Source organism: Melozone crissalis, unplaced genomic scaffold, assembly GCF_028551555.1.
Source record: "Melozone crissalis strain CALT ecotype California unplaced genomic scaffold, PUWL_Pcris_2 ptg000007l_1, whole genome shotgun sequence".
NCBI classification, from domain to species: domain Eukaryota; kingdom Metazoa; phylum Chordata; class Aves; order Passeriformes; family Passerellidae; genus Melozone; species Melozone crissalis.
Genome location: NW_026535785.1, coordinates 7,090,001 through 7,104,233, shown reverse-complemented (window position 1 = coordinate 7,104,233; position 14,233 = coordinate 7,090,001). Strand labels below are relative to the sequence as shown.

At 57.5% G+C, this 14,233-nt stretch overlaps 3 protein-coding genes and 1 non-coding gene across 4 annotated transcripts; all 4 read left to right on the top strand.

Moving 5' to 3' along the window:
- The first annotated feature begins 465 nt into the window (after window positions 1-465).
- LOC128932794 (C-factor-like) lies at window positions 466-4,083 on the top strand. Its single transcript, XM_054269513.1, has 6 exons — window positions 466-2,142; window positions 2,506-2,557; window positions 2,722-2,956; window positions 3,267-3,387; window positions 3,482-3,601; window positions 3,896-4,083. Exons 1-6 carry the CDS (start codon window positions 1,996-1,998, stop codon window positions 4,007-4,009), a joined length of 789 nt encoding a protein of 262 aa, XP_054125488.1. The 5' UTR covers window positions 466-1,995; the 3' UTR covers window positions 4,010-4,083.
- A 1,230-nt stretch (window positions 4,084-5,313) lies between these two features.
- On the top strand, window positions 5,314-7,350 carry LOC128932793 (C-factor-like). The gene is made up of 6 exons (XM_054269511.1): window positions 5,314-5,460; window positions 5,817-5,868; window positions 6,071-6,258; window positions 6,560-6,718; window positions 6,827-6,946; window positions 7,237-7,350. Exons 1-6 carry the CDS (start codon window positions 5,314-5,316, stop codon window positions 7,348-7,350), a joined length of 780 nt encoding a protein of 259 aa, XP_054125486.1.
- Window positions 7,351-9,136: 1,786 nt separating this feature from the next.
- Window positions 9,137-11,338, top strand: LOC128932767 (C-factor-like). The gene is made up of 6 exons (XM_054269465.1): window positions 9,137-9,283; window positions 9,647-9,698; window positions 9,901-10,088; window positions 10,390-10,548; window positions 10,885-11,007; window positions 11,225-11,338. The coding sequence occupies exons 1-6, from the start codon at window positions 9,137-9,139 to the stop codon at window positions 11,336-11,338; spliced, it is 783 nt and encodes a 260-aa protein (XP_054125440.1).
- Window positions 11,339-13,073: 1,735 nt separating this feature from the next.
- On the top strand, window positions 13,074-13,145 carry TRNAH-GUG (transfer RNA histidin (anticodon GUG)). Its single transcript has one exon. It is a non-coding gene; the product is annotated as a tRNA-His (tRNA).
- The last annotated feature ends 1,088 nt before the right edge of the window (window positions 13,146-14,233 follow it).

The window sequence follows — 14,233 nt, the reverse complement described above, 5'->3', positions numbered from 1 at the left end:
GGACTTTCAAGCACTGGTACACAGGCTGCCCAGGAAAGTGGTAGTGTCACCATCCCAGAAGTGTTTAAAAAATGCATGGTTGTGGCACTTGGGGACATGGTTTAGTGGTGGAATTGGCATTGTTAGTCTAATTGTTGAAATCAGTGATCTTAGAGGCTTTTTCCAACCTAAATGATTCCATAATTCTGAGGACTTTACTGCTCAGCTTAAGATTTAGACCATGCAAGAACATTTCAGAGCAAAGGAAGCACCTGAATCCCCTCTTAGGAGCTGGACCAAGATCCTTTCCAGAGGCTTGGGGACAGCAGCAGCCCTTGTGATGAGACTGGGCTGCAAGACAGTGAGACTGGTTTCTTTCCCCTCTGCCTCTTCCTGCCAGGCTGGACTTAGACTCCTGGTGAGTCAGTGCTTGTTTAAACTGTAATAATCAATAATGCAGCGTGTGGCCCCAGAGCAAAGTCAACATGACAAAGTTACAGCTCCAAAACAGTGAAAGGCTACTCGAGTGAGGTGACACAGCAAAAATTTGAGACTTAAAATGTTAATTGTTTGTTTTCTGTTGCTATCTGCTTCTGAGTCACTGTGGAGGTTTCAAACAGGCTGTGGGTGATGGCCTTATCCACCACCTAGAGGAAGAAAACCATGGAAGTCTGTTTGGAGGATTTGAGCTCTGGTGCATCTGTTGGCAAGTGTAGTTGAGGTCTGTAGTCATTGAAAAGGAAATACTGAAATGATCTATGGAGCCTGAATGCCAGTCCAGCCATGTGGGAGATCCTCAGGGAGAGATCAGTCTGAGATACTGAAAGGCCCAAAGCTTTGTAGTGCTGGTAAGTGGTAGGAATTCACAAGGGAAAAGAAGTGTCTCAACTCAATATAGAAAATTCAAAAAGTAGACAGAGATCTAATTAACCAAGGAAACAAAATGGGAAAAAATTAATTGCATGGAAGTTAAGGAGAGGCTCAGAAAACAGGCTGGAGTGGACAGGAGGAAATCAGCTGCTGCCAGAGCATGGAGACACCCTTGGCATTGCCACTGGAAGGAAGCTGTTCTGTTAATCCTGCTGCCAAGATATTCTGGGGCGCAAGATGTCATGTGAGCAGCCTGTGCAAGGGCTCTGGGACTCAGTGTAGGAGGACAAGGGGTGGCAAGAGGTTTCTGGGAGTGGGTCTTCACTTACAGTGGGACAGGAACACATGGTGTACACACACACTTGATCCAGCCTTGCAATCTTTTAATGCATCACTTGAGGTACTGACCAGCACGGGGCTCCAGTGGTGGTAGCACAGAACAGTCAGTGTCTCATGGCAATAGCTGAGGTGGAGAATAGGCTTTGAGCAGGGCATTTCCTTTGCAGGTAAATGTCCCAGGTGCCTGAGTCCTCTGTGGCTCTGATCAAAGGGACAGCTCAGCTTAGGACAGCACCCCAAGGGATGGAGCGCGTGACGTGCAGCATGGTGCCGTGCCATGTCCCCACCCTCCTGCCAGGACACCACGCTGGGTTTGCTCTCCCACTCCACAGGTCTTTGGCTCCACAATGAGGGAGAAGTTATTGTCTTGGAAGAAGCAGGAGCAAGGCAGAGATCATTTGCTCAGGGTCACCTGAGGCGCAGCTTGGTACAATGTGCAAAGACCATCAAGCCCACAGGATGCTCGTGAAAGTGTCAAGCCCACCTGAGCCATGGAGCTTCCCACATCAACCCACATGCTGCTCTCTCCCTCTTCACCCACAACAGCCGCACCTGGCTTATGGCATCAGGTTACCCTGAAAGGAATGCCTAATTTTCCTGGAAAAACCAAGTGATTTTGCTGTTAGGTAACAAGGATTGGTCCCCAGCCAGGACATATGTCCTGGAGCTCAAAGAGCTGGAGCAGCTGCTCCTCCCAGAGAGAAGCCACCATTAGAGCAAGCTGTGAGTGGGTGGGGTGGGACATGCTAAAAGGAAATACTATAGAGCTGAGTAAACAGTGTAAGCTGGAGTGAAGAGAGAAGCAGCATGGCAGAGCTTTGTATCAGCTCCGTTCTGGTGACTGGGGCCAACTGGGGACTCGGCCTGGGGTTTGTCCAGCATTTCCTGAGGATGCCAAACCCACCTCAGTGGATCTTTGCGACCTGTCGGGACCCCAAGGGACAGCGAGCACAGGTGAGACTGGGCAGGAGGCAGGGGCTGTGCTGAGGGATGGGAGCACTCAGTGCCAGGGGGAGATTGGAACAGGGATGGTGCTTGCAAGGGGCTGGAGCTTCAGCTGGGCACGTGTGGCACAGGGCAGCTGGGCTGAGACAACATGGGAGCAGCTGTGCATGGAGGGGACGGGGATACGTGGTGTGTGCAGGAGCTGCGGGGTGTTCCCCCTGTATCAGGATCAGGGCAGCTGGAGCAGGGTGCTGGGCACTTGGTGGTGCAAGGATGGAGCTGGAGGGACACGGGTTTTGGCTGGCTTAGCAGGGTGAGCCTTGGCAATGCTGTTCCAGCCGCTTGGTACCAATGTCATGACCCCTCTTGCAGGACCTACAGAATTTGGCATCCAAACATCCCAACCTGGTCATCATCGCCCTTGGTAGGTTCCCTCTTGCCCCAGTTCCTCTGGTGAATGCTTGGGCATTCATTACAGCCCTGGGAGCTTCACACAGGAGCCAGCCTTGGGGGGGCACTTCCTTTGGGGGACACAGGGGACCCCAAACCACCACAGGGTCACTGAGCTCCAGTGTATTGGCTCTGCAGAAATTGCCGACCCTGCCAGCATCAAGGCAGCTGCAGCCAAGGTTGGGGAGCACCTGGGGGGCTCTGGGCTCAACCTCCTCATCAACAATGCTGGAATGGACAAGCCTAAGATGCTTGAGGCTGAAAGATTGGAGGACATGACTGAGACTTACACCACCAACACAGCTGGACCCTTGCTGATGGGACAGGTGAGTCTCCAGCACTACAGCACAGCTGCAGAAGGATCCCTTCCTATGTGTGCAAGCTGGACATTACAGAGGGAGTGAAGGGCCAGTGGGAGGGGCTCCTGTCACAGCTCTGGTGCCCTGATGGGCTCTCAGTTGATGAGAAGCTTGTGGAGCCATGGGCTGGAGCTCAGGAGCTGGAGCCTGGCAGGGAAGAGGAGGGAGGATGCCCCCCAGTGCTGGTGTCCATGTTGCCCACTGTGGAAGGAGCTTTTCCCCGGCCCTGTGCTGTGTCCATGTGTGCTCCTGTCCCCTCTGTCTCCTCGCAGCCTTGCTGCAGCTCAGCCCTGAGCCTGGGCTCCCCTGGGCAGCTTTCTTCAGCCCAGGCTCAGGGCTGAGCTGCAGCAAGGCTGCCATCGTCAACATATCCAGCATTGGCGGCTCCATCGGTTCTGCCTTTGGTTGGGACTTGATACAAATTGTCTCCTATCGCTGCAGCAAGGTACTGTCACAGCTTTGCTTTCCCTGCCCAGCTGCGGGTCCCCTTGCAGCCCCCCTTCCCCTCCCAGCACCGTCCCTGCATCGTCTCCCCTCAGGCTGCTCTGAACATGCTGAGCAAGTGCCAGTCCCTGGCGTACAAGGAGCACGGCATCCTCTGCGTCGCTCTCCACCCCGGATGGGTGCAAACCGACATGGGCAGCGCTGCGGGACACGCGGTAGGAATTCCCCCGGGGCGGGTCCATCAGAGCTCCTGGGCTGATTTTGCATCGGTGGGAGTTGCTGTCCTGAGCCCCTGCCAGTGGCTTCCCTGCCTGCCCAATCCCTGCTGGAGCAGCTCCCCCATCCTGGGTGCTGGGTGTCCCCATCCCCTCAGTTCTCGTCTCAGTCCCTCTCCCTGGGGTTTTCAGCTTTCCCTTTGCCCTGGAGCAGCTCCTTCCCCTGGCTCCAGCTGCTCCAGGGCCCTCAGCCAGGCCTTGGGCATGGGCTGCATCTCCCCCTGTGCCCCACAGCCCCCAGTGACAGTGGATGACAGCGTGCAAGGGATGCTGAAGGTCCTCTCCTCCCTCTCTGAGAAGGACACCGGCACCTTCCGGGACTGGGAAGGGAATGTCATCCCCTGGTGAGACACCACTGCAGGATCCTGGCAGCCAAGAGGTCCCTTTGGCACTGCTCCCACCTCCCCCACATCCTCAATAAACTCCTGCTGAGACCCCCAGCTCTGTTGTGCAGTGCCAGCTCATGGGGTGGCCCTTTCCAGATACCCACTCCTGCCCTGGGGATTGGTGGTGCCCAGAGCTGCCCCAGCCCACGGCTGTCACTGGCACCCCCATGAGCTCCAGCCAGCAGCTCCCATGGCAGCGTGAGTGCCCTCTGGAGACCTCCCCTCCAGGAGGCACTGGAGAGGAGACTGGTTGTGGAGACTGAGTGTGGAGACAGAGCAGAGAGGCAGCAGTTGACAGAATTTTTAGAGGTGGAGGATGCATGTGGACCACAGGTGGATTGGGGAAGGAGACAGAAGTTGCTTCCCAAGCCCTTCTCTTCTTGAAGCTCCACAGCCAAGCACCTCATCCCCATGTCCTGGGCAGCCTGGAAGAGGCACAGCCCTGCCAGCACAACCCCGGGAGTGGGTGGGCAGGAGGAGAGAAATTTCCCAGGCAGGAGAGGAGGCACTTCCTAGGCAGAAAATGACTGTGAAGATGAGAAATGTGACTCATCCTGGGACAAAGCATCTGAATGACCCTCCTGGAAGGTTCAGTCCTGGCTGCTGCTGCTCCAGCCTCTGTGCTTCCACAGGGAAGAACAAGGCAGGGGTGGGTGGCTGGGGCAGCAGCTGGGGATGTTCTGGCCATGCAGGTGCCCATCCTTCTGCCAGGAGACTGGATCCTCTGGGTGTGCTTCCCTGCATGGGAGTGTCGTTTCACTTGACCATCAGGGAATGGGCAGTGGCTTGGAGGAGGCCAGCTCAAGGCAGAGAGTGTCTGCTCGTGGCCGTGTGAGGAATGTCCTGGCCCAGGGGATCGGGGCAGGGGGTGAGATCAGCCTGTGCCCAGTGCTGTGTGGGTCTGATGCAGGAAGCCCTTCTTGTGAAGGTGTCAAGCCCATGTGAGCCCTGGAGCTTCCCACATTCCTTCCACATGCTGCTCCTTCCCTCCTCAGCCACAACATAAACCTCTCATGGTTTATGGCCCTAGGTTTCCCAAGGACAGCAGAATTTTGCATGAGACCGCCAAGGGTTTTTGCCCTTTGGAAACAAGGCGTGGATCCCAGCCAGGATGAATGGCCTGGAGTTTGAAGGGCAGGTGCAATTGCTCCTCCTGGATCCAAGGGTTGGTGTAAACCCTGAGTGGGTGGGATGTTTAAAAAACTAAAAGGAACTATGGGAGGGCAGAGCAAACAGTGAGAGCTGGAGCAGAGGAGGACAAGCAGCATGGCAGGGCTCCACGTCCGCTCCGTTCTGGTGACCGGGGCCAACCGAGGCATCGGCCTGGGGTTTGTCCAGCATTTCCTGAGGATGCCAAACCCACCTCAGTGGATCTTTGCAGGCTGTCGGGACCTCAAGGGACAGCGAGCACAGGTGAGACTGGGCAGGAGGCAGGGGCTGTGCTGAGGGATGGGAGCACTCGGTGCCAGGGGGAGATTGGAACAGGGATGGTGCTTGCAAGGGGCTGGAGCTTCAGCTGGGCACGTGTGGCACAGGGCAGCTGGGCTGAGACAACATGGGAGCAGCTGTGCATGGGGTGCATGGAGGGAACAGTGCTACTTGGTCATGGAGAACTCCCCATCCTTTGGGTTCAGGGCACCTGGAGCATAGTGTGGGTCCACAGTAGTGCAGGGATGGAGCCAGAGCAATGTGGGTTTTAGCTGGGAACAGCTGAGCCTCTGCACAGCCCCTCCAGCCTCTCCATGCCTACACAGTGCCCTCTCTTTCAGGAGTTACAGAATTTGGCCTCCAAGCACCCCAACATCATCATCATCCCGCTCGGTAGGTGCCCTGAGTGCGGATCCTTTGCCCCAGCTCCTCTGGCGAGTGGCCAGGCTGGGCACACCCTGGGAGCCCCGTGCTGGGAGGGAGCTGTGCCATGGGCTGGTGCCTGCAGGGCCATCGGGCACTGCCACCTCTGGGGGAACAGAGGGGACTCCAGCATGGGGACACAGGCTCTGACCTCCCTCTGTTGGCTCTGCAGAAGTCTCTGACCCCGCCAGCATCAAGGCAGCTGCAGCCAAGGTTGGGGAGCACCTGGGGGGCTCTGGGCTCAACCTCCTCATCAACAATGCTGGAGTTTTGAAGGCAAAGTCTCTTGATGATGAGATGCTGCAGGACATGACTGAGACTTACACCACCAACACGGTTGGACCCCTGCTGATGGGCCAGGTGAGTCCCCAGCACTGGCTCCAGAAGGATCCCTTCCCATGTGTGCAAGCTGGACATTACAGAGGGAGTGAAGGGCCAGTGGGAGTGGCTCCTGCTGTCGCTGCTCTGGTGCCCTGATGGGCTCTCAGTTGATGAGAAGCTTGTGGAGCCATGGGCTGGAGCTCAGGAGCTGGAGCCTGGCAGGGAAGAGGAGGGAGGATGCCCCCCAGTGCTGGTGTCCATGTTGCCCACTGTGGAAGGAGCTTTTCCCCGGCCCTGTGCTGTGTCCATGTGTGCTCCTGTCCCCTCTGTCTCCTCACAGGCATTTCTGCCCTTGCTGAAGAAGGCTGCCCAGGGGAGCCCAGGCTCAGGGCTGAGCTGCAGCAAGGCTGCCATCGTCAACATATCCAGCATTGGCGGCTCCATCGGTTCTGCCTTTGGTTGGGACTTGATACAAATTGTCTCCTATCGCTGCAGCAAGGTACTGTCACAGCTTTGCTTTCCCTGCCCAGCTGCGGGTCCCCTTGCAGCCCCCCTTCCCCTCCCAGCACCGTCCCTGCATCGTCTCCCCTGCATCGTCTCCCCTCAGGCTGCTCTGAACATGCTGAGCAAGTGCCAGTCCCTGGCGTACAAGGAGCACGGCATCCTCTGCGTCGCTCTCCACCCCGGATGGGTGCAAACCGACATGGGCAGCGCTGCGGGACACGCGGTAGGAATTCCCCCGGGGCGGGTCCATCAGAGCTCCTGGGCTGATTTTGCATCGGTGGGAGTTGCTGTCCTGAGCCCCTGCCCGTGGCTTCCCTGCCTGCCCAATCCCTGCTGGAGCAGCTCCCCCATCCTGGGTGCTGGGTGTCCCCATCCCCTCAGTTCCCTCCTTGGCCCCTCTGTGCTGGTTGTTCAGGAATTTAAGCTTTCCCCTGTGCCGTGGAGTGACTCGTTCTTCCAGCCTTGCTGGACCAGGGCCTCAGGCCCAGAACTGTTTCTTCCTGTTCCCCACAGCCCCCAGTGACAGTGGATGACAGCGTGCAAGGAATGCTGAAGGTCCTCTCCTCCCTCTCTGAGAAGGACACCGGCACCTTCCGGGACTGGGAAGGGAATGTCATCCCCTGGTGAGACACCACTGCAGGATCCTGGCAGCCAGAGGTCCCTTTGGCACTGCTCCCACCTCCCCCACATCCTCAATAAACTCCTGCTGAGACCCCCAGCTCTGTTGTGCAGTGCCAGCTCATGGGGTGGCCCTTTCCAGATATCCCACTCCTGCCCTGGGGATTGGTGGTGCCCAGAGCTGCCCCAGCCCACGGCTGTCACTGGCACCCCCATGAGCTCCAGCCAGCAGCTCCCATGGCAGCGTGAGTGCCCTCTGGAGACCTCCCCTCCAGGAGGCACTGGAGGAGCTGGAGCTGGGCCCTCTCCTGAGAGGAGAGAGATCTTCTGAGCCCCTGCAGGACTGGCTTTCCCCTGCCCAGGCTGAGCTGCCTGAGGGGCTGGGGGGCACAGGGAGCGGCTGCCCTCTGCCCTCAGCTGGGGGATGCCTGGTCACAGGTGGGACAGAGGGACACACAGAGCTCGGGCACAGCACAGGGATCCTGCCATGGGCTCAGACAGGGGTTTGAGACTGGGTGTGGGGACAGAGCAGAAAGACATCAGCTGCCAGAGTTTACAGAGTGAGGGGTACAGAGGGAGCACAGGTGGGTTGGGGAAGGAGACAGAAGTTGCTTCCCAAGCCCTTCTCTTCTGGAAGCTCCACACCCAAACACCTCATCCCCACGTCCTGGGCAGCCTGGAAGAGGCACAGCCCTGCCAGCACAACCCCGGGAGTGGGTGGGCAGGAGAGGAGACATTTCATAGCCACAAAATGTCTGTGGAGATGACAAATGGGGACTCAGTCCTGGGACAAAGCACCTGAACGACCCTCCTGGAAGGCTCAGTCCTGGCTGCTGCTGTCCCAGTCTCTGTGCTTCCACCTGGGAGAACCAGGCAGGGGATGGGTGGCTGGGGCAGGGGATGACCCAGGGGCTCCCTCCCCTGCATGGGCACCGTGCCTGGGACAGCATCTCCAGCACCTCCCCTGGCAGCTCACCTTGCTGGCCCGGTACGGGTACATGGGGGCCTGTGGCATGTGGAGGCACAGCCCGATGGAGCCCAGCTTGGAGGAGATGTTGATGACAGCGGCCCTGCTGCAGCTCAGACCTTCCTTGCCTTGGCTGCCTGCTCCAGGAGTGGCAGAAGTTCCTGTTGCAAGGACACAGATGCTGCATGAAGATGTGCCAAGCCTGCAGTTTGTGTCTTGCTGGAGTTAAAGGCCAGCAGCTGGTGATGTGCTGGCCATGCAGGTGCCCATCCTTCTGCCAGGAGACTGGATCCTCTGGGTGTGCTTCCCTGCATGGGAGTGTTGTTTCACTTGACCATCAGGGAATGGGCAGTGGCTTGGAGGAGGCCAGCTCAAGGCAGAGAGTGTCTGCTCGTGGCCGTGTGAGGAATGTCCTGGCCCAGGGGATCGGGGCAGGGTGATAAGATCAGCCTGTGCCCAGTGCTGTGTGGGTCTGATGCAGGAAGCCCTTCTTGTGAAGGTGTCAAGCCCACTTGAACCCTGGAGCTTCCCACATGCTGCTCCTTCCCTCCTCAGCCACAACATAAACCTCTCATGGTTTATGGCCCTAGGTTTCCCAAGGACAGCAGAATTTTGCATGAGACTGCCAAGGGTTTTTGCCCTTTGGAAACAAGGCGTGGATCCCAGCCAGGATGAATGGCCTGGAGTTTGAAGGGCAGGTGCAATTGCTCCTCCTGGATCCAAGGGTTGGTGTAAACCCTGAGTGGGTGGGGCCTCTGGAAAAAGCTAAAAGGAACTATGAGAGAGCAGAGCAAACAGTGAGAGCTGGAGCAGAGGAGGACAAGCAGCATGGCAGGGCTCCACGTCCGCTCCGTTCTGGTGACCGGGGCCAACCGAGGCATCGGCCTGGGGTTTGTCCAGCATTTCCTGAGGATGCCAAACCCACCTCAGTGGATCTTTGCGACCTGTCGGGACCCCAAGGGACAGCGAGCACAGGTGAGACTGGGCAGGAGGCAGGGGCTGTGCTGAGGGATGGGAGCACTCGGTGCCAGGGGGAGATTGGAACAGGGATGGTGCTTGCAAGGGGCTGGAGCTTCAGCTGGGCACGTGTGGCACAGGGCAGCTGGGCTGAGACAACATGGGAGCAGCTGTGCATGGGGTGCATGGGGTGCATGGAGGGAACAGTGCTACTTGGTCATGGAGAACTCCCCAACCTTTGGGTTCAGGGCAGCTGGAGCATAGTGTGGGTCCACAGTAGTGCAGGGATGGAGCCAGAGCAATGTGGAGTAGCTGGGAACAGCTGAGCCTCTGCACAGCCCCTCCAGCCTCTCCATGCCTACACAGTGCCCTCTCTTTCAGGAGTTACAGAATTTGGCCTCCAAGCACCCCAACATCATCATCATCCCACTCGGTAGGTGCCCCGAGTGCGGATCCTTTGCCCCAGCTCCTCTGGCGAGTGCCCAGGCTGGGCACACCCTGGGAGCCCCGTGCTGGGAGGGAGCTGTGCCATGGGCTGGTGCCTGCAGGGCCATCGGGCACTGCCACCTCTGGGGAAACAGAGGGGACTCCAGCATGGGGACACAGGCTCTGACCTCCCTCTGTTGGCTCTGCAGAAGTCTCTGACCCCGCCAGCATCAAGGCAGCTGCAGCCAAGGTTGGGGAGCACCTGGGGGGCTCTGGGCTCAACCTCCTCATCAACAATGCTGGAATTGCAAAGCCATGCTCCCTTGATAATGAAACACCAGAGGATATGATACAGGTTTACACCACCAACACGGTTGGACCCCTGCTGATGGGCCAGGTGAGTCCCCAGCACTGGCTCCAGAAGGATCCCTTCCCATGTGTGCAAGCTGGACATTACAGAGGGAGTGAAGGGCCAGTGGGAGTGGCTCCTGCTGTCGCTGCTCTGGTGCCCTGATGGGCTCTCAGTTGATGAGAAGCTTGTGGAGCCATGGGCTGGAGCTCAGGAGCTGGAGCCTGGCAGGGAAGAGGAGGGAGGATGCCCCCCAGTGCTGGTGTCCATGTTGCCCACTGTGGAAGGAGCTTCTCCCCGGCCCTGTGCTGTGTCCATGTGTGCTCCTGTCCCCTCTGTCTCCTCACAGGCATTTCTGCCCTTGCTGAAGAAGGCTGCCCAGGGGAGCCCAGGCTCAGGGCTGAGCTGCAATAAGGCTGCCATCGTCAACATGTCCAGCATTGCCGGCTCCATTGACACCATGTTTGTGTGGGAGTTTGGACAAGTTGTCTCCTACCGCTGCAGCAAGGTACTGCCAGATTTTGCTGGGGCTGGGCTCTGACATTTTCACCTCCGAATGATCACACTGCCTAGCAACCTCCCCCTCAGTCTGTGCCACTCTCTATGCTGTGTCTGAGGTCCTGCCAGTCCCTGGGTGCCCATCACAGCTCAGTTATGTGCCTGGCCCTGGTTCCCACCTCAGACGGACATGATATAGTGGGACTTCATCTAGGCTGGGCATCCACACAGGGATAGTGAGGGTGGCCCCCTCTGCCCAATCCCTGCCCTAGGTGTGGGGTGTGCACATGTTCCCCTTGCAGCCCCCCTTCCCCTCCCAGCATCATCCCGCATTTTCTCCCCTCAGGCTGCTCTGAACATGCTGAGCAAGTGCCAGTCCCTGGCGTACAAGGAGCACGGCATCCTCTGCATCACTTTCCACCCCGGCTGGGTGCAAACTGATATGGGGGGTGGAGGAGAATCATTCAAGGTAAGGGATCTCCTGTGCATGGTCTGGCAGAGCCTCATCATTTTGAAATGTAGAATTTGCTGGGGTCTCATGCTGGGCTGTATGAGAACTTCTGGGCAGATACCCTGGAGGCATGGGAGGGAGGGGGATGAGGACTGGGAATGCTTCTTGCCCAGAGCAATGATGTGTTTCAGGGCAGACCCCTGAGCACAGAGCTGTCTCTCTCTCTGCCCCACAGCCTCCCCTGACAGTGGATGACAGCGTGCAAGGGATGCTGAAGGTGCTGTCCTCCATCTCTGAGAAGGAGACTGGGGCCTTCCTGGACTGGGAAGGGAAGGTCGTGCCCTGGTGAGATGCTGATTCAGGATTCCGACTGTGAGGACCTTTGCTGCCTGCACCATGTTTTACCTGTCCCTTAGTAAATGAGTTTCCACAAACAATTAGCACTGTGTGAGCCTCCTTCCCTTGATCTTCTATTAACTGAGAATCCTCACTGGTGCTTTGAGAGTTCCTCTCAGTTATTTCTGCATATCATTGAACTGGGTTGGTCTGAGTATTCGTTCTTGTCTAACTGGGGACCCAGACACCATCCTGATAGGAATTTGTCCCTGGGCTCGTCCCAAAGGTCTCCCTCAGAGTGGCAGCACAACCTTACAATGACTCAGGCACTCCTCTCAGTGATTCCTTTCTCATTTTCCTGTTCAAAGTGCAAGCAGGGCCCTGCTGATTGTCAGCTCCTCTACCACATAGGTCAGGAAGACAAAACCTGATGCCCTGTTGGGGATCAAGGTAGTCAAAACACACTCATGAAGACCAGGGCCTCAAATGAGAAATCTCAAGTGCAGTCTTGAGCCCTCTCAGGGATGGGAACCTATTCTGTGTTCCTGTTAAATCCTATCTGCACCTCTCTTCTTGGCAGCTCTGCTCCCTGCTGTGAGCTGGTGTGTGGAGGCAGGATTGGCTCTTGGTGTTGTGTACATTTCCATGGGGCACACGTGGCACTGGAGGCTCCAGTGATGACCAGAGGTGCCCACAGGTCCTCTGGGACTCACCATGGGGCTGATGGAGTGGGGTGTGGGACCAGATGGGCACAAAGGACCTCGGGGTCCGTGGGGACCCTGGGGGTCCCCCACTGTGTGTCCTGTGGCGCATGGAAGGGTGGGGAGGAGCAGTGGGATGGTTCCCATTGGCTGTGGGCTGCCTTGGATGTGGAGCAGGGAGCTCTCACCCCCACAGGGTCCTTTCTTCACCACCAGCACTAAAGCCAAGCTGCACCAGGGCCAGGAGCAGCAAACGCAGCTCTGGAGTGACCAAAGTACAATTCTGAAGGCACAAAATTGGGGAGCAAACACGGAGAAGTATCATGATCAGGCAGGAGGTGGCAGTGGGACCCTGGGGATGGTGGATGATGGGGATCAGGGACATTCTGGGTTACCCAGACCTCCCTGACAGTATCCTCCCCACAGCACCACTCAGCTCCCCATGGAGACCATTGTGCCATTTGTTGCATTTTTAACTGAGTTCCCTCAAATTTGTCATATCACACAGGATGCTAAAATTAATTCATTGATTCCTCACCTCTTGTATCACTGAAATTATTATAACCCTGACTTGGCTGTATTATAGGATGGTGGCCCCACTGCCTGAGGCCCCTTGCAGCAGTGTCATGTCCTGGTGCCACCCCAGCACTGCCAGTGCTCTGCACAACTCAGGGCCCCATCCTACACTGCCAAATCCATCCGTACCCTCCTCAGTTAAACGGGATTTGCCGGCCAGGCTGTGCTGGGTGGCGGTGCCAGGGGAGGGGACAGTGCGGGGACAGGTCCCGCGGTGCTGCCGGCGTGTGGCGGTGCCAGGGATGGGGACAGTGCGGGGACAGGCCCCGCTGTGCTGGGTGGTGGTGCCAGCGGAGGGGACAGTGCTCGGGGACAGTCCCCGCGGTGCTGGGTGGCGGTACCAGGGGAAGGGACAGTGCTCGGGGACAGTCCCCGCTGTGGTAACGGCGGTGCAGGGATGGGGACAGTGTGGGGACAGTGCCCACCGCGCTCCCGCAGTGTCGTGGAGCCGGCGGGTGGCAGGGCCCCTGTGCTGTGATCGTATAGTGGTCAGTACTCTGCGTTGTGGCCGCAGCAACCTCGGTTCGAATCCGAGTCACAGCAACTTTTGTCCCCAGCCGGGAGGGAGGGAGGCAGCTCTGAGGGGTTTGAAAAGATGTCAAGCCCTGGCAGGGGATCACAAGTTTGGGTGGTCCGAGAGTGGCCAGACTCATACCAACCATCATTTCCCGACCTGCAGTCACTGTGCAGGGTGTCACCAGTGAGGCTGCAGTGGCACTTCTGGGAAAGCACTCCAGCTTCTCCATTTTTCAGGCAAATTTGAGAATTTAGGGGAATTTGCCCAACGTTCCACTTCCTCAGAGTTTTGCAGAAAGAGGACCAGAAGGTGCTGCGGGGACCCTGCAGAGTGAGGAGGTGGGAGGCAGAACTTGCTCAGCTCCGGGCCCCCCGGGCATGACGGACCTGCCACAGCAGAGGGCAGATAACCAGATTAAAGTCCTGCTCTGGCACTCCCCGCTCCAGGGCAGCAGGATTTTGGCTGCAGGATCTCCAGGGACGCTTTCACAGCAGAGGCAAAACCCACCCAGAGCTGAGGGGTGACCCTGACACGCCGCAGGTCTGGGAACTCGAGGTCTCACGGGCACCAAGAAGCAGATGGAGATCTCAGGGTGCACCAGGAGAGGCCTCAGCCTGTTGCCTTTACCCTTTGGAGCCTCGATGGAGTCACCCCGTTTGCTTGGGCTTGGTGCCCTCTCCTGACAGCCGCAGAACTCGCTCTGGCCGGCGGCTTTCAGAGAACGAGTGACAAAGGGGTGGCACAGGGAAGGTGCCACCCCAGCAGAGGGACTCGGCTCATCCTGGGGCATCTGAGAGCAGCAGGAGGCTGCAGCACTCAGGCAAAGGGGCTCAGGGGTCTGCAGCGCTGGTGCTTGGGAAAAGGAAAGGGTGAGATTTTTTTCTAGCACAAAATAGATTTATTTTCTTCTATATCTTATCCATAGCAAGAAATGAAGGGGGAAAAAATCATTGCATATTTACTTTTAGGATTTACAGTTTATAGGGCATTTACTTACATGACTTTGCATTCCTCCAACATTCATTTACTGAATACACATGTCTCTTCAGTTAGGGAAAGTTAAAAAAACCATTTTTTTTCTGTTCTAAAGATAGGACAGGAGGAAGAGAAGGCA

Excerpts from the sequence above, each read along its gene's own strand:
- LOC128932794 (XM_054269513.1), top strand. The coding sequence starts at position 1,996 with ATGGCAGAGCTTTGTATCAGCTCCGTTCTGGTGACTGGGGCCAACTGG. Across the intron at positions 2,143-2,505 it reads CCAAGGGACAGCGAGCACAG|GACCTACAGAATTTGGCATC; the intron begins GTGAGACTGGGC and ends CCCCTCTTGCAG. Across the intron at positions 2,558-2,721 it reads CCTGGTCATCATCGCCCTTG|AAATTGCCGACCCTGCCAGC; the intron begins GTAGGTTCCCTC and ends TTGGCTCTGCAG.
- LOC128932793 (XM_054269511.1), top strand. The coding sequence starts at position 5,314 with ATGGCAGGGCTCCACGTCCGCTCCGTTCTGGTGACCGGGGCCAACCGA. Across the intron at positions 5,461-5,816 it reads TCAAGGGACAGCGAGCACAG|GAGTTACAGAATTTGGCCTC; the intron begins GTGAGACTGGGC and ends CCTCTCTTTCAG. Across the intron at positions 6,259-6,559 it reads GACCCCTGCTGATGGGCCAG|GCATTTCTGCCCTTGCTGAA; the intron begins GTGAGTCCCCAG and ends GTCTCCTCACAG.
- LOC128932767 (XM_054269465.1), top strand. The coding sequence starts at position 9,137 with ATGGCAGGGCTCCACGTCCGCTCCGTTCTGGTGACCGGGGCCAACCGA. Across the intron at positions 10,089-10,389 it reads GACCCCTGCTGATGGGCCAG|GCATTTCTGCCCTTGCTGAA; the intron begins GTGAGTCCCCAG and ends GTCTCCTCACAG. Across the intron at positions 11,008-11,224 it reads GTGGAGGAGAATCATTCAAG|CCTCCCCTGACAGTGGATGA; the intron begins GTAAGGGATCTC and ends TCTGCCCCACAG.